This window comes from Abramis brama (assembly GCF_963993115.1).
Source record: "Abramis brama genome assembly, chromosome: 12".
NCBI lineage: Eukaryota > Metazoa > Chordata > Actinopteri > Cypriniformes > Leuciscidae > Abramis > Abramis brama.
This window is the reverse complement of record NC_139974.1, coordinates 28380960-28403690: the sequence shown is the minus strand read 5'-3', so window position 1 is coordinate 28403690 and position 22731 is coordinate 28380960. Positions and strand designations below refer to the sequence as shown.

At 40.9% G+C, this 22731-nt stretch overlaps 1 protein-coding gene across 5 annotated transcripts in view; it reads left to right on the top strand.

The window, feature by feature from the left end:
- Positions 1–237: 237 nt before the first annotated feature.
- The window catches only part of dtnbp1b (dystrobrevin binding protein 1b), a 38744-nt gene continuing 16250 nt past the window's right edge, over positions 238–22731 (top strand). For 4 of the 5 annotated variants that reach the window (XM_084130069.1, XM_084130067.1, XM_084130068.1 and 1 more), the window contains exon 1: positions 238–487. In XM_084130069.1, coding sequence (XP_083986195.1) covers positions 445–487 — 43 coding nt within the window. In that variant the 5' untranslated portion in view covers positions 238–444. The remainder of the gene's footprint in view (positions 488–22731) is intronic. The other variant, XM_084130070.1, reaches the window with a different exon arrangement.

The following is a 22731-nucleotide window of genomic DNA, read 5'->3' as shown; positions in this document are numbered from 1 at the left end:
CAGACATTTGATTGGACATTGTGAAAATTTTTGGTTTATTTTCTGTTTCTGTACTTCAAGAACTCTCACTGTTTATTTTTATCGTCTGTGTTTATCTACTTCTTCTATTCATGATTTCCATGCTCTATTAATGCAGACTCTTTTTTTTTCTTTCTGAGCGGTTCCCCTCCCGAGATGCTGAGTGGTACATTCCTATCTACTACTCACTGCTGCTCTGCCTCTCAGTCCATCAGACAGCCGAGCGCTCGCTGTACGCTGCACTGCTCTACAGCATCACTGGCTGTACATAAGTGTGTGTGTGTGTGTCTAACCCTCCAGTGCTGCTCGTCTAGACGTTCAGGATGTGTGGCAGGTGGCTTGTGCTATAAACAAACAACAACAACCCCTGCCCACTCCAGCTCTCCCACAGTAAGACTCCTGGTCAGACTCAGCAGCGGCTCTGGGATGGCTTCCCCAGGATCCGCCAGTGGCAGCAAGAGAAATTCCTGTAAGTGGCATCTTTCTTTCTTTCATTGCTGATGGTTTTTCTGACCCACAGTGCTTCAGACTCCGCATGGGTTGTTTAGAGATGTGCATGCTGGAACAGTGCAGCTGTTGATCAGGATCTCAGATACCAGTTGTTTACTGGACTTGGCTTATTTTGGTGGAGTGCTATAATGTCTCATTATTTCTGATGTTTATTCATCACTGAATGGCTTTGTTATAAGTTTAAAGAAAGAAATAGAGGCATAGATATTTTAGCAAAAATTAGTTTTAGCTCAATATCAGAGGTTCATCGCAATTGTTTTGGGCTTCAGGATCCAGATTTTACACTGGACTTCAGGTGGTGTCATATTTTCTACCATGGAAAAGTAAACAAATGTGTCCTTAAAATCAAACATGAACTACAATATGCAAAATAACTGTTTTTTATTATTTGCAAATTATTGTGCCTCTTGAATTTTTATGCTTTTCCCACAGCAGCAGCAGAACACTCTAGTTTGCAAAAACTGTGTTTATCCTCTAAGCATAAATGTATAATGAACCCTGTCCATTTTGTCATCTGCTCAATTTGGCTAGCTTCTACCAAATACAGATTCATTTGCAACAAAGTTCAACAGAATTTGATTGGACGCACAGCCTTTGGCATCACAAAAGGTGTTGCTGGCTGCTTTAAATGGATGTTTTCTCCATGTTTAAATGTTGATTAACCTATTTATCTAGTTATGCTAACAATGTATGCTTATACAGTTGATACTCAACCAGAATAATACTTTTACCGCCGCCTGCTTGCATTTTTTATTTGCATTTAACATTGTTTGTATGTTTCACCAGAAGCGCTGCTCTTATGCACTGTTGCTACCGTTTCTAAGCTGCAGTTTTATAGCTTTGTCCAGTGCTATTTTTCCACAAGAAAAACTTTAGTTAATATTTCATTGGGTTTGAAGATATTGGTGCAGCAGCGAGTGGAATAATAGCAGCATGTATGAGTCAGTGTGAAAGCTGTGTGATGGAGAATCCTCAGGGGACGAACTTGAGTACTGAGTATTGATGGAGCACAGAGGCACACTGTGATATCGCACACACATGCATAAACAAAACCTTGCATCTCTATGTGCCATTTTTCTAGTGCCTTTGAGTCTGTTTAGCTTTTCATGTTGATTATTACTGAAGGAGAGCTCTCGAAGTCTCGTTATTATGACGACCCCACCCATCCCCCTGTCCGTCTCTCCTCCTCAAGATGTGATTTACAGTAAAGGCTCTCTCAGACCCTGGAAACCTCATCCCAGAATAACATTAATTACTAAACCAACCAGCTTTCAATGACCCTCAATGCATTTAGGTTTCAAATCAGCATCAGATGTGTTTGTTATTTTGTCTCTTCAGTGTTTTGACACAAAGTGGTTTAAATAAGGCCATTCAGTTAATCTATTCATTTGGATTCTTAAAGGGATAGTTACCAAAAAATAAAAATTGACTTATGTTGCTTCGAACCTGTATGACTTTCTTTCTTCCATGGAACAAGATGATCGTCTTGTGCATATCTACATAGAAAAGCTATTAAAGGGGTGGTTGATTATGATTTCACTTTTCTAACTTTAGTTAGTGTGTAATGTTGCTGCAACATCTGCAAAGTTACAACGCTCAAAGTTCAAAGCAAAGGGAGATATTTTCTTTTAAAGAAATTGCTTTTTAAGGACTACAACAAACGGCTGGAAAGGACTACACGAGCTTCCTCCCGGTATAGTGACATCACAAACCCTAAAATTTACATAAATTACCCCTGGAACGTGATTTATAGATTATAGCAGAATATGCTAATCAATGACTAGAAGATAACTACACATAAGCTACATAAATTCATCATCTAACCATTCAGAGATGTCCTGTTGCATTCTACATGTTGTCACTTCTTGAGTCTCTCCATCATTGTCTGACTCCGGTTTGAACATAAAAGGCTAAAAGTTTTTGCAATTTTCAGTGCATGTCTGTGTGAGGTAAAAGGACACAAGCTGTTGAATCTCCGCCCTCTGTGCTGGGAGCAACAGCTCATTTGCATTTAAAGGGACAGACACAAAAACGGTGTGTTTTTGCTCACCCTCAAAAAAGTGACAATTTTAACATACTATATAAAAATATCCGTGGGGTATTTTGAGCTAAGACTTATTTTACATCTTGTGAAAAGGGCATTATTTCACCCCTTTAAAAAAAGCTTACTGTAAACAGCGTACAGTAATCACGTCATCTCATAAGAACCATAATCATACTGTAATCTTCATTCTGCGTTCACACAGAGCACATTACCTGTAATTAACACCCTGAAATGTCTCAATTATCTTGAATTTGCTTCCTTTCATTTAAATAATTCACGCCCAAGGCATATGCAAAGAAAAGTGGTGATACTAGGTTGAGTTGCATTGGTAGTGTGTTGTTTGTCACCATGTCCAAGAGATGCCCCAACCCCCTCCCGGATCTAATGCGGTTATGGTAAGGGGTGTGACAGTTCTGAAAAAAATGCTTAAAGTGGTTGACCAATCACAACACACTTGTCAAGCCAACCAATCAGAGTACACTGCACTTTTCAGAAGGAGGGACTTCATAGCAACAGGAACTAAAAACACAGAGGTGTTCAACCGTAATCCTAGGACCTAAAAAAGCTGTGTCCCAATTCAGAGGCTGCATTCTTTAAAGGAATCGGACTTCAGAGGCTGCATCCTTCCAAGGCCACAAAGGTCGGACCGAGCGTTGTTAGATGGCTTCAACAAAAGCATCTACCACAGATTAAATATTTCATAGCTCACAGTATTTCTGCCTTTAAGGTTTGTAAGTTATCATTAAAAATCAATTTCCCTATGGATAAATTGGATTTTTATTAACAAAACACTCTATGATGTTTGACTTTATTGACATCAAATCTGTTGTACGACTCATCTTAATGCATCATGTTTGAATGTATGCAAATAAGGACAAAGATGATGAGTGAAATAATAACAGAATTTAAATTCTGAGTGAATGTTTCTTGAAGAGGCTTTAGACGATGCTCAGGTGAGAACTATTGTTGGATAGTCCTGCGTTGGATTTACACACAGAACTTTTTGCTGACAGCTAAAACCCGTCTGTCTGTGAGATGACGGAGGTGCGGATTAAAAGACTATTGAGCAGAATTCAGCAGAGAGCTGGGCTCTAATCTCACTGTTGTCTCGCTTGTCTCTCCTCTGCTTCATTTAAATTTATGCATGCCAGGTTCACTTGCTTTTACATTAAATATTAATATTGTTTAAATTAGCATGCAACAGAAATGATTGTCTTGTATGGAGTTAATTTGGCAGTGTGCTGTATAGCCTTTGCTCTCTCTATCTCTTTCTTCCTGGCATTGCTCTGTGTTCATACACAGCAATTATTTCATAAGGATGACAGCTGCAGACATGGATTGGATATTGAGGTGAGTGTGTGTGTTTTGATGTTGAACAAAAGGCAGTTTGGTGAAAGCTTGTTTACCGATGTGTTTTTGACAGTAGCACATATAGAAAAATTAAAATTGCAGGTCAAACCTCTCTTCATAAATAGGATGTATGTGATTGTCATGTTTATACATTATCTACTATATGAGTATGATTGTAAAGTGACTTAATGCGGATCTGTCTCATATCGTTCATCAGTGGGTTGTCAGATAATCTCTGCTGCTTATAATGCTATATAATCAACAAAGCTGTTTATGTTGCAAGCATGTAATACAACCACAACAAAACCTCTCTTATAATAAATAAATAGGGAAGATGTTGCAATTTTTTAAAATTTAATTAGCATAGCTAAACTAGCATATAGTGCAATGCATTACCTAAACAGTAGGATATTACATTTTGTTCACAAAATGTGTGTGGCACTTTATTCAAGATTGATATGGGGTGGAGTTATGAGATTTTACCAACAGTTTGAGGATTTTTGAGGAAATATTTGCAAAACCCACACACAGACATAAAGGATGACTAATAGTAGTGATTTATAAAAATAGATAAAAATGAGCGTGAGCGACGTGATACCAGAAAGATATAATTCTCCAGTCATAACAAACAAAAATGCAAGCATGCAATGCTGCCAAAGGGGAGGGTGAAGGGAGGATGTCTTAATGGACTATTACGTTGCCCTTTGTTCTTTACATGAAGGGAGGATAATGTCTTTACAACATCGCTACAGAAGCAATCGTGATGGGAATACAGCGTTCAGTGTCATGCTGCATTACACAAGCACAGTAAACAGTCTGGGGAGGTTGGCACAGCAGTGCGCTCGCAGTCGGAGAGCACCTGGTTAAACAGGTGCTTGTACGGAAGCAAACAGGCCTGTGCTGCTCAAACTACTTAATCTCCGCGCGAGCAGTGAAGTGTGCTGACGGTTTCCGGAGGTTAAAGGGGCATGTAAACATTTGGGAATAATGGACATGGATGCTCAGAACGAGAGCTGGAAGTAAAGGAGCAAAAAGAGGGAATGTTTTTTTGATGTAGAATCTGTGCTGCTGCTAATTGGTGGCGGATGTGGCTGAGAGCGCAAAAGGAGGACTCGCTCACAGGGAATTATTATATGTGTGTGAGTGTGTAGAAGACACACATGGATGTCTAGATATAATAGTTGAACTGGGACTGACCCATATTCTATATGCAGCTTTATATGGGGATAAAATGGAACTGTAGTGTTACTTGGGAATGAAGATGCTGTGCTGATTTACATTTTTCTTGGAGTGATTAAATGATATGAGCTATTGGTGCAAGTCAGAGCATTTTTTTTTTTTTTTTTTTTTTTACTGTATAGACAAATCGCATTTGGGAATTTTTTTTCAAACATTTGTCTTTATGTGATCAGGTCTTTAGCCTATAATCAAATTGAGTCAAGATTAATGATACAAAATAAATACTGTTATTTATTTATTTATGCTTTTTAATAAAAATATATATTTAATTGTTGTTTATAATTAATACTTTTAAGTTTGTATTACTACTACTATTGATAGTATTTCTAATATTGTTATTTTTGATAAGAATTTTAAGAAGATAAAACTGTACTTCATTATCAAAAAAAACCCAGTAGAAATAAAGTAGAAATTAATCATTAAGGTAGCAATTGTACGTTACCAACCATTTTCTTTAAATTACCATGGAGTGCCATGTAACACCATTGTACTTGTATAGGGTAATTATTCAGTACCGTGCTCTGAAATCATCACTGTCCCACGAACTGCTACAGTGTTGCCAGGGATGCCGGTGTAAAACGGATTTGAGTAATTAGCACAGCACGATACAAATGTGTTTTTGAATAGCCATGAATTCGTGTTTTTGATTTTTCAAAATGAAATGGAAAAGAAATATGGTAGGTAATTAGCTAGCTTATGCCGTGTATGTGGACTAAATCTGTTTTTCAATTCTGCTATCAAACAGGTCCAGACGTGATTAACTTGCTTGCCGGGATAATGCAAATAAACACATGAGCAAATCTGTCATTCTGAATGACATTTCACACTAATAGTGTTTTCTCCCCTCAAACTTTTGATGAACAAACCACTGCTCACAGTCCCCATCTGGGACTGTCTAGAAATGATTTATTCCGAGTGATCTGAAGTTAGGTAAAAAACCTGAAGGGTATGGTGGTGTATAGTGCAAATAATGTTCCCCCCAAATCAAGTTGCCCTCAGAACTGTGATTCGATTCAAGTCCAAACCTCTGGTTCCCAGTGCAGGCAGATGAGATGAGACTAAGCCAGAGCCATGGGACCTCAAAGAGGTTCAAAGGAGAGACAATTCTAAGATGAGACGATTCAATCTATGCTGAAGACGTCACCCTGCTAGCATCTTTATTAAGGCTTTTTTTTCTGTTCTCACTTAATCTGCATGTTTGAAATGTGAGAGACCCTACGCCCCTTTTAATAGCTCAGAAAACATACTTAAATGGATTGTTGTTTATTGAAAATTCTGACCTCATGAAGGTCCAAACATGTATGACTTTCTTTCTTCTGTGGAACACAAAAGAAGATATTATGAAGAATGTTTTGGCTCCCATTGACCTTTATACTGTATATACAATGAAAGTCAATGGGAGCCAAAAACATTCTTCATAATATCTTCTTTTGTGTTCAATGTGAGGATGAGTAAACGATGACAGAATTAAACTTCATGCTGATACTTAACAACTTTTCTTAATTTATGAGAACTGATAATTAACTAAATTTCCAATAGTTAACATGCTTCAAGCATCTACTATGAAAAGTATTGGACATAAAACGTAATGCATTTTTACACGCTATGATTGTCTGATTAGTATACACACTGCAGATATACAGTGTTACAAAATGTTTGTAATTTTTTCAGAAAATAACTAAAAGTGGTACAAAAAAACTGTTAATTGGTTAACTGTACATTACTGTATCATATATGGTGAAGAACTGTAAATGGCTAAACACTGTAATATAATATTACTGTAGAATACTGTCAAATTTATGGGCTTTGCAAGTAAAAACTATAAAGGGGAGGGTGAAGGGAGGATGTCTTAATGGACTATTACGTTGCCCTTTGTTCTTTACATGAAGGGAGGATAATGTCTTTACAACATCGCTACAGAAGCAATCGTGATGGGAATACAGCGTTCAGTGTCATGCTGCATTACACAAGCACAGTAAACAGTCTGGGGAGGTTGGCACAGCTATAAATTTCCTTATAATTTAAAATAATAGAAAAACAATAAAATGTCATTCCCATGGTGGTTATCAGTATATTTTAAGGTAAAAAGCAGATTTTGGTACCATGATCATCACTTGATCAATGAAATCTACGGTTTAAAGTTTTAGAATATACAGGCAACAATATGGCATCCTGTAATACCTGACAAATTGCCATTATATTTTCTGGTAACCATAGCTGTCATGTTTTATTGTGTACAGTAAACTCCCCAGTTGTCAAATGGACTTCAACAGCTACTTTGTAATATGACCTAGTTGAAGCTTCAATAATGTTTGTTTACTGGTTTTTGATTAAGCCAGTGCAACACCAAACACATTTGAAAGGAATGTAATAGGTTTATAATTACTATTGTTTTATAATATTGCACTTGGGTCCCTGGGACCTCAAACAGAAAGGAAGCCAATCTTAACCGGATGAATGTCTCATCTCAAGTCTGATGACGGATATTCCTAACTGATATGTCCAACTACTGACCATAAATGCATCCTATGGGGTTTATGTGCAACAAGCTTTCCTATTCTGAAAAACAAGCCGCATTGCTTCAAGTTCAGGTCTTTTGTATGAGCGTCGATAAATTTAGAGCCATTTTACCTTCAAAGCAGCGAGCAAAGATGAGCGATGTCTATCGCAGATTGATGTCTAAAAGTTTATTATTATTATTATTATTCTCACTAACATTATTTATATATATATTTAAATCAATCAAAACATCAAAAATAAAAAGAAATTAAATACCTTAAACACACACACACACACACACACACACACACACACACACACACACACACACACACACACACACACACACACACACACACACACACACACACACACACACACACACACACACACACACACACACACAGGGAGGGAGACTGGGAAAGCAAGCTGCCAGCCTGTAGTAAACAGCCTTTTAAGCAAATTAGATGTGTTTTTTGAGTTGGACTCTCAGCAGATGAGAGCAGGATTAGTGTCCCTTCTGCAGGTTATTCACAGAGAGTTCACACACACACACACACACACACACACACACACACACACACACACACACACACACACACACACACACACACACACACACACACAACACACACTAAACTAACCCTAACCCTAACCCTAACCCTAACCCTAACCTAACCTAACCTAACCTACCCATCACAGAAAACTTTTTCAATTTATAGATAAAAAAAACAAAACAACAACATAATTTAGTATGAATTGTCCCCACAAGGTCAAAATGGACTGGTATTACCATCTTTGTGGTGACATTTGGTCCCCATAAAGTAGAGAATACGTTCGTAGGGAAAATGTCTCAATATTATCTCAAATAATTTTTACTATATTTAACTATTAGCAAAAGAGACTTCCTTCAAAAACATTAATCTTTAATTATTTCATTTTTGACCGGTATGTACATGCAGTTTTCCCCCCTATTGTACAGTGTCCGTCTCTCTTTGCGATTGAAGAGAGTGCTTTTACAGTTTCAGCAGTCTATAAAGTGTAACATACTATCAGTAAAGCAGCTCTGCAGGATTATAATTTATTGTCCTGTAAAAATGAAATAAGAGGTAGAAGTTCCTTTACAGTGTGTGTGTGAGAGAGAGAGAGAGAGCTGTGATTGCACCTTAGCCTATTCAACCCACTTCATACAGCACACAAAGACTTTGACAGCCAGAGCGAACATCTAGCGTATTGTAAAGGGCCACAATAAAAGGTAACATCAATAAAGGGGGATGGTAAGACTGCTGAGCCATGCTTTTCACAGTCAGTAGATGAGCTACAATGTCCCTCTGGCTTAAAAAAAACACACACTCTACTTAACTGTATCAATGTCTTTTAATAATTTAAGTATAGCTAACACTTAGGCACAGTGCTCTAACTCCTGTCTGAGAGAAAGAGAGGAACATTAAGGCTCTAGACAGGGGTATTCAATAAAAGTTCCAAGAGGTCCGGTCTTTATATTTCCTCCCAGTGGAGGTCTGGACTAGCCTGGCAAGCCAGACCTACATCAAGATGTTAGGTCTGGCAACTCACCATAGACACGGCTCAATCCGAGGGGCGGGATAAACGGCTGTCTTTCAAATTCCCTAGGACAGCACTTCAACCAACCAGAGCGTTTCCCCAACAGCGGAGCTAACGTTAGTTGATAGATTCAACTTTTAAATCTGGCCGGCAAAACTACGAACACATCTTCCTTTTTTTAAGAATGACTTTAGTGCCGTTCTTTGCTCTTTTCTCAAAGAAAAACTTAACTCCAAGTCCTCCAGAGTCGCGGCCAAAGCCGATTCGAAAGGCTGTTCTCCAGCAGCCGCCATTCTTTGTTTTCAAGTAGCAGGGAACAGTCGCAATTCTGTCGTCATTATGTTAAGCCCCCCTGCCTACTCTATACACGATGTGATTGGCCGAAAGTCAATGGAGAGTTGCTAGACTACCCTGGCTGCAAAATACTTTTTGCTGCCGCTAGGGTGCATCTAGATTTCTAGGCTAGGTCTGGACAACACTTTTTTGGAACAATTATACATTTCTATGGGGGCAACCATAAATAAAAAATCATAAACACTCAAAATAGTCATAAAAGATAAGAATCTTGACAAAAAGGTGCCACGCGTCAACTTGTCACAAACCTGGCTTAGTCAAACAGTCTTAATAATTGTATTTGCTGCATGCTCGTTTTCTACAGCGTTTTAACAAAAGTATAAATTTTGCTGCTCACCGTGTTTCTGCTACAGTTGTTAAAATAACTGCGGCATCTGTAGCTCTTAATGTGGCACTTTAGCGTCTTTGAATGGGCTTGAGGGAAGCGCGTTCAACTCTAGATAAAACTATTAGAGGTTGTAGCAGCGAAAGATCATTACCGTAGTGGCGAAAGATCATTACCGTAAATGACCCTGAGCGCTTGTGTTGTGAACCGCTCTGTTGTTTTGTCGCAATGCTCATGTTAAACTAGAAACGGTAAAATGGCACGGTTAAAATACCACTGCTCTAGAATATAGACATGACCAGGGAGCCATACACAATATTTTATCAGTTACTTTGTGTATTTTTGCAACATTAACAAAAATGTTTCCAAACAAAGCAGGAGAATTAATTAAGCAAGAATCTCTGAGTAACACACAGTAGTTGTATTCATGAATGAATCAATGTTTTTAAACAAATCGGTTGAATGAATGATTCAGTGACTTACTCATAAAGTCGATAGCTGCATCCTGAATTGCATACTGAGTAGGAACCACATTTGAATAAGAACTTATTTCACGGCTGTTAAAAAAGTATGTTCAATATACTATGAATGTGTGTAAACATCTAACATCAGGTCATTGTCATGTGATCTACTTCAATTCCGTTGATTTCCTGCCATTCACAACTTCTCTCGCATGGCCTCATGGGATAGTAAAATGTCCATTAGATGCACCGTTCAGAATGTCACCTGAAGTAGTAGGTCATCTGGCTATTTGCTTACTGTTTTCTGAATACTGTGAATTTGGACTTTGATACTACTCTTTTCACATACATAGCAGGGAATGTTTGAATGCCTCCCACTTGTTTAGACTTCACTTGTCGCTACCTATTTGTTAAATGATGTAACCTTCAGAAAGTAATCCACCAGAGATTGACAGCCTTTCTGAACATGCAAACAGCAAGTGGAGTCATACAAACAGTGAAATCTCCCTGTGGTGAATAGATTTTAAATTATTATTGTGAATCTTTTTCTTGTCCAATTTACGACCCTTTTAGTCAGTTTGGAGCCCTAATAATTCCAACTATTTTCTACTAATTTCAAATCCAGAGATGTTCAACTGATGTCTCAGGATGTTTCATAACAGTAACAGCACTACAGTGTTACTTGCATTTTAATGTGCTGCACTATTTACTTTCTTCCTGTCACTGATCTGAATGGATTATGGGTTCAGTTCGTAATGCCTCTCCTATTAGAGGCCACTCAAAATGGTTTATGCCACACTGGATCTCTCAATGTTGTTGTGGCCCCTCCAGATGCTACAAAACCCCTGTCAGACCAATGGCAAATCCAAACTGACACCCGAGTCGCCAACATCTCCCTGAGCCTGTCATTCTCAAAGACACGCTTGTATTTTCATTTCTGACATGCTCTCCTGTCAGCCATCCCACTAAGACTGCGGCTAATGGAACGAGACTGAAGCACATCTGCAAAAGGACAGGAAGAAGCCTTTTTCCAGATTAAATCAATGCTTATGATGTATATACTGAATTACTCCATAATAAAGTATAAGTCTAGGCTTCAAGGTCCTCTTGTTTTACTAGTAAGCTTAGCAATTTTGTGATTTGTACAAAACCTCATTGTTTTTTTTATTTGTTTTTTTATTATTATTTCATTTTTTCATTCAGGCTGTTTGTCATCTATATTTTTCATCTGAAAGTAAAAGGTTATGCAAGTAAAATTAATATTTTCTGAAACATTTCAGAGGAACGTTGATGTGTTTTTGATGTTGTTTTGTTAGAAAAAGTATGTGAAGTTATGACTGTTTTATGAGCTTATGTTCCCCCGGGTCCAAACCAGTGCAACAGGTGTGTACAGAATTTTTTTAAATGTATTACAGGGGTTAAAAAAGTGTAAGCAACACTGTCAGAAACAGGGGTACAGTAGGAGTCCATTTCTGTCCTCCAAGGTACAATCTACACTAACGTACCCCATAGGGCTTATTATTGGACCTCAAGGTACATATATGTACATATTTTGAGGGTCATAATGCATTAAAAGGTACATATATACCATTTCTTTTAAAGGTTAAGGTACAATATTGTACCCTTGAGGGTACAGCCCCAGTGACAAGCCATTGTACCCATAAAGGTACAATTATGTACTTTATTGAGAGTGAAGAAAACCACATTGTGGTTTCTTTTCCAAGTAAACTCAGTTGTAATGTATCATTCTTTTATTAAAACATTAGCATAGTTTCTGCCTAAAATCATAAATCAATATGGCATCTATTTAAAAACAAGAAGCGTTTATAATCTTTATTTCATGTTAGTGTCTTTGATTTATTATAATTATTATTTTTTTATTTTGTTAACGTTTCTTATCTGAAACAAGTCAGTTTTTTTTTTAAACAAACCTTTATTCAGACAATAATAATGTTACATAATTAAAGACATTAATAATGCCACAAAATATTTATATTTAAAATAAATTTTCTCATTCACATCTTTCCATTCCTCAAAAAATCCTGAAAAGTCCTTCTATCTTCTAGGACACAGGACACATCTATTATCTGCTGTAATAGCAGCATCTGTGTGCTGATGTCAGACAATGACACCCTCCGGTGTGTGTCAAAGGAGTCACATCTTCTGATGTGGATGAGGAGGTCTGAGGTCACTATTGAACGCACCTCACAGTGAATGTCAACTTATGATCTTGAGAGAAATGAACATAGCACTGTGAGAATTCATTTGACCTGTATGAGCTGAAATGGGATTGTAAATCAAAATTCTGACAACAGCGTTGGAAGACTTCTGTTTCAGAGGTCTATTTGGAGATCCACTCCTTCTTTCTATGCATTGCATCATAGGTTTGACTCTCATTCAGCCTGACGTAGAACTCTTCCACTCGTGTGCACAAATACATTTCCTTCTTTATCTAGGCCACCTCATTAATAAGGCAGCTATAGGTTCAAATGGCCAACACTGGACTTTAATTAACATTTTACATCACACTGGTCATTCTCATTCTTTTCCTCATTGTTTCCATTTCAATGGCAGTTTTTTTTAACTGAGTGAGCAGTTTAATGGATTCCTGCAGGGTGTTTCATGTGTTATTTGTGAGGAGTGTGTTAAGGCACTGGAGTTTATAGATATAATGAATAGTGGTATTTTCAGTGGGGAGGAATTATGTGTATTCTCATTCTTTAGAGAACAACAGCCTGGGGAATCAAAGCCTTTTCATGTACACACTGATGTTCATATTGAAAAGCCTGCATAATTCACTTTTTACAGGAGTAGTTCACCCAAAAATCTAAATGATATCATCGTTTATTGATAAAATAAAATATTAAGCCGACAGTATCATATCTGATGCACAAATTTCTAAGGCCTCTTTTCAACATGATCAACTCTGCTGAAAAACATTGTTGTCTGATTGATAGTTTATACCGTTTTTTTAGTAAGTAAAAGTCTTTTTAGTATAACTCTGAAAATGTGTCCCATTAGATTAACTTTTATATTGTTATTAATATTTCAAGATGAATACTTACTGAATTGAAGCAACTTAGGTTTACTTGGGTAAAATAAGGGTTAATCACCCCTGAGTCGTTGCAAATCATCCACAAAACTGGTCCTTTTATTTTAGGGGGTGTTTCCCTATACTAGCCCTGCTGTTTTATGGTTGAAAGCATTCTGATATGCTCAGACCTGGAGAGAAGTGACAGAAAGAGGATGTCTGATCAATTTAAGGGAACTCTCTATGTTTAGAGCCTTCTTATCTAATCATTATCTTGTCAGGCTGTCTAGTCCTTTCAGACAGGCTATCATTGCACCGTCAGACTACTTCTGAGACTATTATATCATATTTCAGGGTTAAAGTGGTATTTATAGCTTTATCGATACTAAGACACATGGCAGAATGCAGACAATTGTAATTGATACCCACTATGAGGCATGCGTCTGATTTAGCCAGTGGTTGTGCTAGCAGAACTCCCACAAATAGCAGTGTTTACTAACGACAGCCTTAAAGAAATTTCAAGAAAATATTTTTATTTATTTATTCCATGTGTGTTAGCTTTGATGCATTGTGTCCTCCTAAAAGTGGACTGTAATTAAAATGTCACTTTATTTAAAATACCTCCAACTATAGCAATTCATGGTTTGGCTGTGTTTCTGTTGTATTAATAATGGTACACTGTAAAAAAAAAAAATAGCTTCAGTGGTAAAAGACTAAAAAGTATACAGTAAAAACCTGTTCATTGGTTAACGGTAAGTTCCCTCACTGTATACCATAGAAAAAAAAAAAATATATATATATATATATATATATACTGTAATAAGACATTTAATGTAATTTTACAGTAAAATACTGTTAAATGTATATTTTTGGCAGTGAATAAGAACAAGTCATCTTATAATTTACATTGAAAAACCGCAAATTGACATTCACATTTGATGGTTTTTCATTGAAATAACGGTTTCTTCTTATAATTTGATGCTGTTTTGTATGTATGTGTGTGTGTGTGTGTGTGTGTCATCATGCTCCTATATTATTTACCTGACCTTGTTGAAAAGCTACTGTGATTCATCATGTGGCTTTTTCTTTACCATAGTATAGGTTCAAATCAGATTTTAGTACTTTAGTTGAATGGTATTTTAACAGGTTATTTGAAATACTAGGTAATTAAATATAAAAAAAATGACTGCAAATTTAAGTTAAATCCATAAAACCTAAAATGTTGCTACCGCTTTTTTTTTACAGTATACATATCCACTGCAGTGAAAAAAATCCGCTGATATACAACATTACCATGGACGATGGCAAATGTTCGAACATATCTGTTTGCTGAATGCCATTTAATATTTTTAAAAAGCTGAATTTAGCTGTAGATAATTGAAAAAAAATACACAGTGACTGATAAAACCATTTTCTGTTTTCATGTTTTATTGTGACAACATTTCATCCATATTTTGCTGAACATTATTGTAAACACAGTGTATGAGTATGCATTTGTATAAATGTGCAAATGAAAACTTAAGGAAGCACAGCAAAAAGGTGTCATCTTTTACATTCTTCAGTCCTTTGTTACAGTCTTAATTTGCATCGACTAATTTGCTTACGCTGACCTTGATATGTTGGGATTCTTGCAGCTTCCTCTGACAATCACCCTGGGAAATGTGTGGGTTGGCATGGGGATGGCACATATTTAACATAACACCATATTACCTTTATCAAAAGGGCAAAAGACACCTACAAGCCCATTCAGTCAAATCAAATCAACATAAGATGTACAAATCTTAAGGGGTTAGGAACACACTTACATAAATGCTTGACTCTATTTTCGTCCTAGTGTCTTCCACCCCCTTCATTCTCTTTCTCATGCTTGTGGCCAAAGGCTTTTAATGCATAAGTGTGGCCTTTATTCAGGAGCTATGGTTTTGGGTCATAGCACAAGAAAATTACACACATTTTTGCTAGCCTTGAAAAGAGAAAGAAAGAAGGAAAGAAAAACAAACAGAGACACATTTAGACATTATATAATATTTACCAATAGAGTACAACAGTGACCACATACTGTTCCAGTAGCAAGTATCTTTTTTCATAGAAATGTCCACAAATTATTTCAGTGTAGACTATTTATATACACATGCATTACATTGCATAGAAATATTTATCTCTTATGGGGAATGCAGTTATACACACATGCAATTTTATACATTTATGTATATATATAAGATTTAAATTGCATCGCCCATAAGAGCCTACATTTCTTATGGGTAATGTAATTCACCCATTAAAGCCATTTTATTGTCATCCATTGTTGTTGTTTTTAAACCATATGAAGAAAATTATTGGAATTTTACTTCCCAAAGCCGCTCTGTACCAGAGAGAGTTTCCTTTAATGAACAGAACGATAATAATAATAATAAAAATGACAAGACATAAAGAGGATTATTAAATCTATCATGTCTGCAGTTTGTGCTGAAATTGCCAACACTGGGAGAACAAATTTGGAGAAAAGAGCAGACCATATTAAAGAAATATCTCACACTGCTAATGAAAGTCCCATCTGTTTTGTGATAAACCAACATAATTTGGTCTTATTAGTTCACTTATTCTCATCATTTAATAAAATTGCTAATATTTGCGGGAAACAATTTTTCACACCTACATGCATAATAGATTGTAATATGCTAAGCTTTTGCGTGACATCATGCATCAGGTTAGTGCACTACACATACAATTCTCTATTGCTGTCGTATATCATTGGCTTAATGTATGATGGAAACCACCCCTGTCTTTCCATTGGTACAGTCTAATGGTATTGGCCTGCCCAGAGCTGACACCTCTGATTTTTCCCATGTGGATGTGGGAGGAGGATTATGAGCTCCGCTGGCTTTCACTAATGCACATGATTGATTGACAGCTTAATGTCATTATCGGAATATTACAGTTTTTATGCCATTGGATTTTCATTGAGCATGCTTAGCTACTCATGTCTGATGGGAGTAAATCTGACTCACACCACATTTGATCAATACATTAAAAGGAATCCCCTTTTCTGAGCTGTTTAGAAAATATCAAATGACTCGGTAGTACTTTATATTAATCGCCAACGCTTAATATTGGGAATGTACTGGTAAATAGTTTGTTAATAGCTTCTTTAATAAAAGTTGTTGTAAAGTGTTACCAACAATCAGAAATATCTAAGGAATTAGACACTAAACCAAAAGTATATCAGATGTCAATTTAAAATATACCATGGTGTTTACAAGATACTTCAAAGAATACCATGGGATAACCATGATCAGTGTCCAAAAACGTAACTGAACTGAACAGTTCTGCAGCTGAAGAAAACATGCAAATAGATAAAAACACATGACAACACATGAGGTGCAAATACTCACAAAACAACCAAAAACAGAAATGTGCTGCAAATACTTACAACGCAGCCAAATACAGAAACGCGCTTCAAATAGTCAACACGCACATACTGTACAATCATGATTATAAAAACAAAAACAAAAAAACTCACCTTTCAAGTCATTGACAACACCACTGACGAGTAGATATTGAACAATAAGCATTTCCCAGCCAGGTTTGTCACTTATTCGGGTCCCCTTGAAACATTTTCATTGTGGTCTGTGCTGTTTCTGTATTTTGTTGCATTGTGAGTATTTGCAGCACTTTTCTGTATTTGGTTGCGTTGTGAGTATTTGTAGCGCGTTTCAGTATGTGGTTGCATTGTGAGTATTAGCAGTGCGTTTCTGTATTTGGTTGCGTTGTGAGTATTAGCAGTGAGTTTCTGTATGTGGTTGAGTTATGAGTATTTGCAGCGTGTTTCTGTATTTGATTGCATTGTGAATATTTGCAGCGCATTTCTGTATTTGGTTGTGTTGTGAGTATTTGCAGTACGTTTATATTTGGTTGTGTTGAGTATTTACAGTACGTTTCTGTATTTGGTTGCGTTGAGTATTTACAGTATGTTTCTGTGTTTGGTTGTGGTGTGAGTATTTGCAGCACTTATCTGTATTTGGTTGCATTGTGCGTATTTGCAGTACGTTTCTATATTTGGTTGTGTTGAGTATTTGTAGCGCATTTCTGTATTTGGTTGTGTTGTGAGTATTTGCAGCGCATTTCTGTATTTGGTTGTGATATGAGTATTTGCAGTACGTTTCTATATTTGGTTGCGTTGAGTATTTACAGTTCGTTTCTGTATTTGATTGTGTATTTGGTTGTGTTGTGAGTATTTGCAGGACGTTTCTGTATTTGGTTGCGTTGTGAGTATTTACAAGGCATTTCTGTATTTGGTTGCGTTGAGTAATTACAGTATGTTTCTGTATTTGGCTGCATTGTGCATATTTGCAACACGTGTTGTCAAACTGATGAAAAGGTTTTCTTAATTTGCTGGTGTTTTTTCTATTTGCGTTTTTTTCTTCATTTGCAGCACGTTGAGCTTTTTGCAATGCATTTCTGTATGACAACACGTTGTCAAAATGATGACGAGGTTTTCTTAATTTGCTGGTGTTTTTTCTATTTGCATGTGTTTTCTTCAGTTGCAGTGCATTGAGCTCTCTCAGCCACCCATCCACATTAATCCGGAAATATTTGAAAACAGCATTTTCATTTCAAAACACTCTCCATCCACACTAGCGTTTTTTTTATTTTTAAGTTGCTTGTCCACAGTGAATCTGAAAACGTATATGCATAACAAGCTCCCTGAGACCATACACAATAATATTCTCATGCTATTTCTTGCATGATCATTTTATTAGCAAAATATCCCACCACTTACTGATGTGTAGAGGTCACATTCAAAATCGTCATTTATGTATGATCTAAAACACAATTGTCAACATGTTTTGCTACAGGACAGCAATTGTTGTCATCTATGCAGAAATGTGATATGTAAAATGTTTTTTATCTTTGAAACACTTTCAAAGTGAATAGCAGGCACAACAATGCCAGTCAACCATAGATATATATGGGTACAATATGTGTCACATGACTAAACATACGTAATTTTAGAATACCATTTTCACAGTCGACACACTACAACGCAAAAAAAAAAAAGTGCTTCCAAATGTATCCATTTGGGAAAGTGTCTTCAGAAACCTCAGTTCCCTTTCGTGGTCACTCCGAGTTACGTCGGATGACGACGAATGGGGTTTCGTTTAGAAAGCCTATCACCTTCGAGTATATAAAACGAGCCAATGGCAATGAAATGCCATGGGTCTGCGGAATTTGCATAGCGTATCTCCGCCCCACGCCGGGGGTATATAAGGAAGTACGCTGGCAACATGCAGATATGTTTTCGCTTCGGAGCCGAGAGCTATTCTTCACTCCACATAGAAGCCTGAATCCTGAGTTATCTCTTTCTCTCTTCATCTTCGAGAAGAGCGAACTCTCCGGGTTGGTGTGACGGCGATTCCCAGCGAGTGCACATTACCCTGCTGATCTGTTCAGTGATCTGACAGATAGTGTGTTTCTCCCTGGTCGCTTCAACATCCGCGGAGTTTTTCCTCTCACAAAAAGAGCATTGCACGCAGCACGTCTTTTTAAAGATGCCTCGCCCGTGCACTTCTGGTTGCGGTCGCAATGTGTCTAATTCTGATGGGCACAATCGCTGCTTTATGTGTTTGGGCATTGATCACGCTAAAGCAGCACTTGTGGATGACTCATGTTCTCACTGTGGGAACATGACCATCTCCGCGCTGAGGTCGAGACTCAATGAGCTCACTTGAGTGAGAGTCCCCCCACCCACACCCCGATCTACTGTCTCCCCGAGAGGCAGTACTTCGGCTGGTGGCCGGGGTGACCTGAGGGTTACGGTGTGGAACAAACCGCCGACTCGTCCACGGTCCACACCCCCCTCTCCAGCGCTGGTACCCGCGAGTGTCCAGACTGAGACCGCTGGTCCCTCCACGGAGGCCCCGCGAATGTGGGTCATGTTCCCACAGTGAGAACATGAGTCATCCATAAGTGCTGCTTTAGCGTGATCAATGCCCAAACACATAAAGCAGCGAACACATAAAGCAGCGTTTGGCGCTCCAGAAGAGGATGCAATGTCGATTGCTGCATCACAAGGTGGGCGTGAGTCCTCGAGAAGTGAGGATTCGGCTGTGTTGCCACCCTCGGGTGTGCCAACATTGTCCGAGTCTGATCCCGAGGTGACGGCCATGCTTTCCCGGGCAGCCGCGGCCATTAGGTTCGAGTGGTCCCCGCCACCCGACCCAGTGCGCTCGCGGCTGGACGATTGGTTTTTGGGTGCGGCCGCCGATCCCCGTCGGCGGCCAACCCCAATACCTTTTTCCCGGATGTGTATGAGGAGGTCACGCGGTCCTGGAAGGCACCATTGTCTTCCCGCGATCGTTTGTCGACCTTCTCCGCCTTTCCTCCCCTCGATAAGGCTGATGCTTGTGGGTACACTGGGGTTCCCCCGGTGGAGCGTTCTGTCGCGATGCAGCTGTGTCCGGCAAGCGCTTCATCGCGTGGTGACCCTAAGCACCCATCCAAAGCCTGTAGATTTTCGTCCACCCTGGTGGCGAAGTCTTACAGAGCGGCGGGACAGGCAGCTGCCTCTTTGCATGCCGTGGCCATCTTGCAAGGTCTATCAGGCCCAGATGCTCAGGGACATGCACGAGGGTAGGACTGACCCAGGGCTCTTTGATGAGCTGCGTGCCGCCACCGACCTTGCTCTCCGAGCAACGAAGGTGACCGCACACTCCCTGGGTCAGGTGATGTCCACGGCTGTGGTCCAGGAGAGACATCTCTGGCTGAACCTGGCTGATATGCGGGAGGTCGAGCGGACTCGCGACACCCCCATATCCCAGGCCGCCCTCTTCGGCGGTGCGGTCGAGGACTTTGCCCAACAGTTCTCGACCGCTCAGAAGCAGACTGAGGCGATCAAGCACATTCTGCCCCGACGGCCCGCTGCTGCCTCCACCCAGCCGTCGGCACAGAATCCTCAGCCTGCTCGCCGCCGAGGGCGCCCTCCCGCGGCTCCCACCCCTCCCGCACGGCCCCAGCAGCAGCCTCCACCCGGGCCGCGTCGTGGAGGAAGCCGCAGGAAGGCGCCACAGCCCTCTCCGGCCCCGCGCCCCGCTAAACGCCAGGCTAAGCGGCGCCCCTGAGATGGGCTGCTCAGGATTGGCAACCAGTTCTTTCCAGGAGATGGTAGCAGGGCCACTCCTTGCCCGGTGGAGGGCCGGGGGAGAATATTTTGTTCTCCACTCCCCGCTGCTCGTCCAACGACGAGCAGTACCCTAATGTGGTTAAAGAAAGAACTGATTCCCCCAATCCTGAGCACACAGAGTTCTCGGACCATAGTGCGCGCCGCCCACGGGTCCCGCCACTATCGTCCCCCTCTGTCACAGAGTTCTCGGATGACAGCACGCGCCGCCCACGGGCCACGCTCCTCTCATCCCCCTCTGTCGCCAGACCCCTGCCAGAGCATGCCCGCGTGGGACGCTGGTCCTCCCCTGGCAGGACGCGGTTAATGACCGTGCCCCCGCACAGGGCCGCTATGCTACCCTCGCCTGGGCCGGTCATTCCGCCTCGCTGCCCCACTGACGGTACGTCTGTGGTTCCTATGACCCCGCTGGTGCACTTTCTGGAGGCCTGGCTAGAGCTTCCCAGACTGTCCCGCTGGGTCGCGAGAACCATCAGGCTCGGCTACGCGATTCAGTTCGCACGGCCTCCTCCCCGCTTCAGGGGAGTTCGCTTCACTATGGTCGGTGGCAATGTCCCTGTCATGAGAGCGGAGGTCGACACCCTACTGGCGAAGGGTGCGATCGAGATTGTCCCTCCAGCCGAAATGAAGTCCGGCTTCTACAGCCCTTACTTCATTGTACCGAAGAAATCCGGAAGGTTACGGCCAATCCTCGACCTGCGCGTCTTGAACCGCTCCCTTCACAGGCTGCCGTTTAAGATGCTTGCGGCCAAACGCATCCTCCAGTGCGTGCGGCTGCAGGATTGGTTTGCAGCGATCGACCTGAAGGACGCCTACTTCCATGTCTCCATTTTACCTCGACACAGACCGTTTCTTCGGTTTGCTTTCGAGGGGCGGGCATACCAGTATGCGGTTCTCCCATTCGGGCTAGCCCTGTCTCCTCGCGTCTTCACGAAAGTCGTCGAGGCAGCCCTTGTTCCTCTCCGGGAACACGGGGTTCGCATCCTGAACTATCTCGACGACTGGCTGATTCTAGCTCACTCTCGAGACCAGGTTTGCGAACACAGGGACCTTGTGCTCCGGCACCTTGCTCGTCTGGGCCTTCGGGTCAACTGGGAGAAGAGCAAACTCTGCCCCGTGCAGAGGATCTCTTTTCTCGGTATGGAGATCGACTCGGTCGCCATGTGCGCGCAGCTTACGAGCGAGCGCGCGCAGTCACTGCTGACTTGTCTTCACCAATTCGAGGACAAGAGTGCGGTTCCACTGAAACTATTTCAGAGGCTCCTGGGGCATATGGCATCCGCAGCCGCAGTAACGCCGCTCGGATTGCTTCATATGAGACCGCTTCAGCTTTGGCTTCGCGATCGAGTCCCGAGGTGGGCATGGCAACACGGCACGCTCCAAGTCCCAGTGACTCCAGCCTGCCGTCAGACCTTCACCCCGTGGACGAACCTCAGTTTTCTACGGGCCAGAGTGCCCTTAGAACGAGTTTCCCGGCATGTTGTTGTATCAACAGATGCCTCCACCACGGGCTGGGGCGCCATGTGCAATGGACATGCTGCCGCGGGCTCCTGGACAGGACCCCAGCGCCTTTGGCATGTCAATTGCCTCGAGTTGCTGGCTGTACGTCTCGCCCTGCACCGCTTTCGTGCACTGCTCAAGGGTCAGCACGTACTAGTCCGATCAGACAATACCGCGACTGTAGCGTACATCAACCATCAAGGTGGTCTACGCCCCCGCCGTATGTCACAACTCGCTCGCCACCTCCTCATATGGAGTCAGAAGCATCTGAGGTCGCTTCGAGCCATTTATATCCCGGGAGACCTGAACCAGGCGGCCAACGAGCTGTCTCGGCTTCGGCCTCTCGCTGGAGAATGGAGACTCCATCCCCAGTCGGTCCAGCTGATTTGGGATCAGTTCGGCGACGCACAGGTAGACCTCTTTGCCTCCCACGACTCATCCCACTGCGACCTGTATTATTCCCTGACCGAGGGCACGCTCGGCACGGATGCACTGGCGCACAGCTGGCCGCGGGACCTACGCAAGTATGCGTTTCCCCCAGTGAGCCTCCTTGCGCAGACCTTGCGCAAGATCAGGGAGGACGAGGAGCAGGTCATTTTGGTTGCCCCATATTGGCACAACCGGACCTGGTTCTCAGAACTGGTACTCCTCGCGACAGCA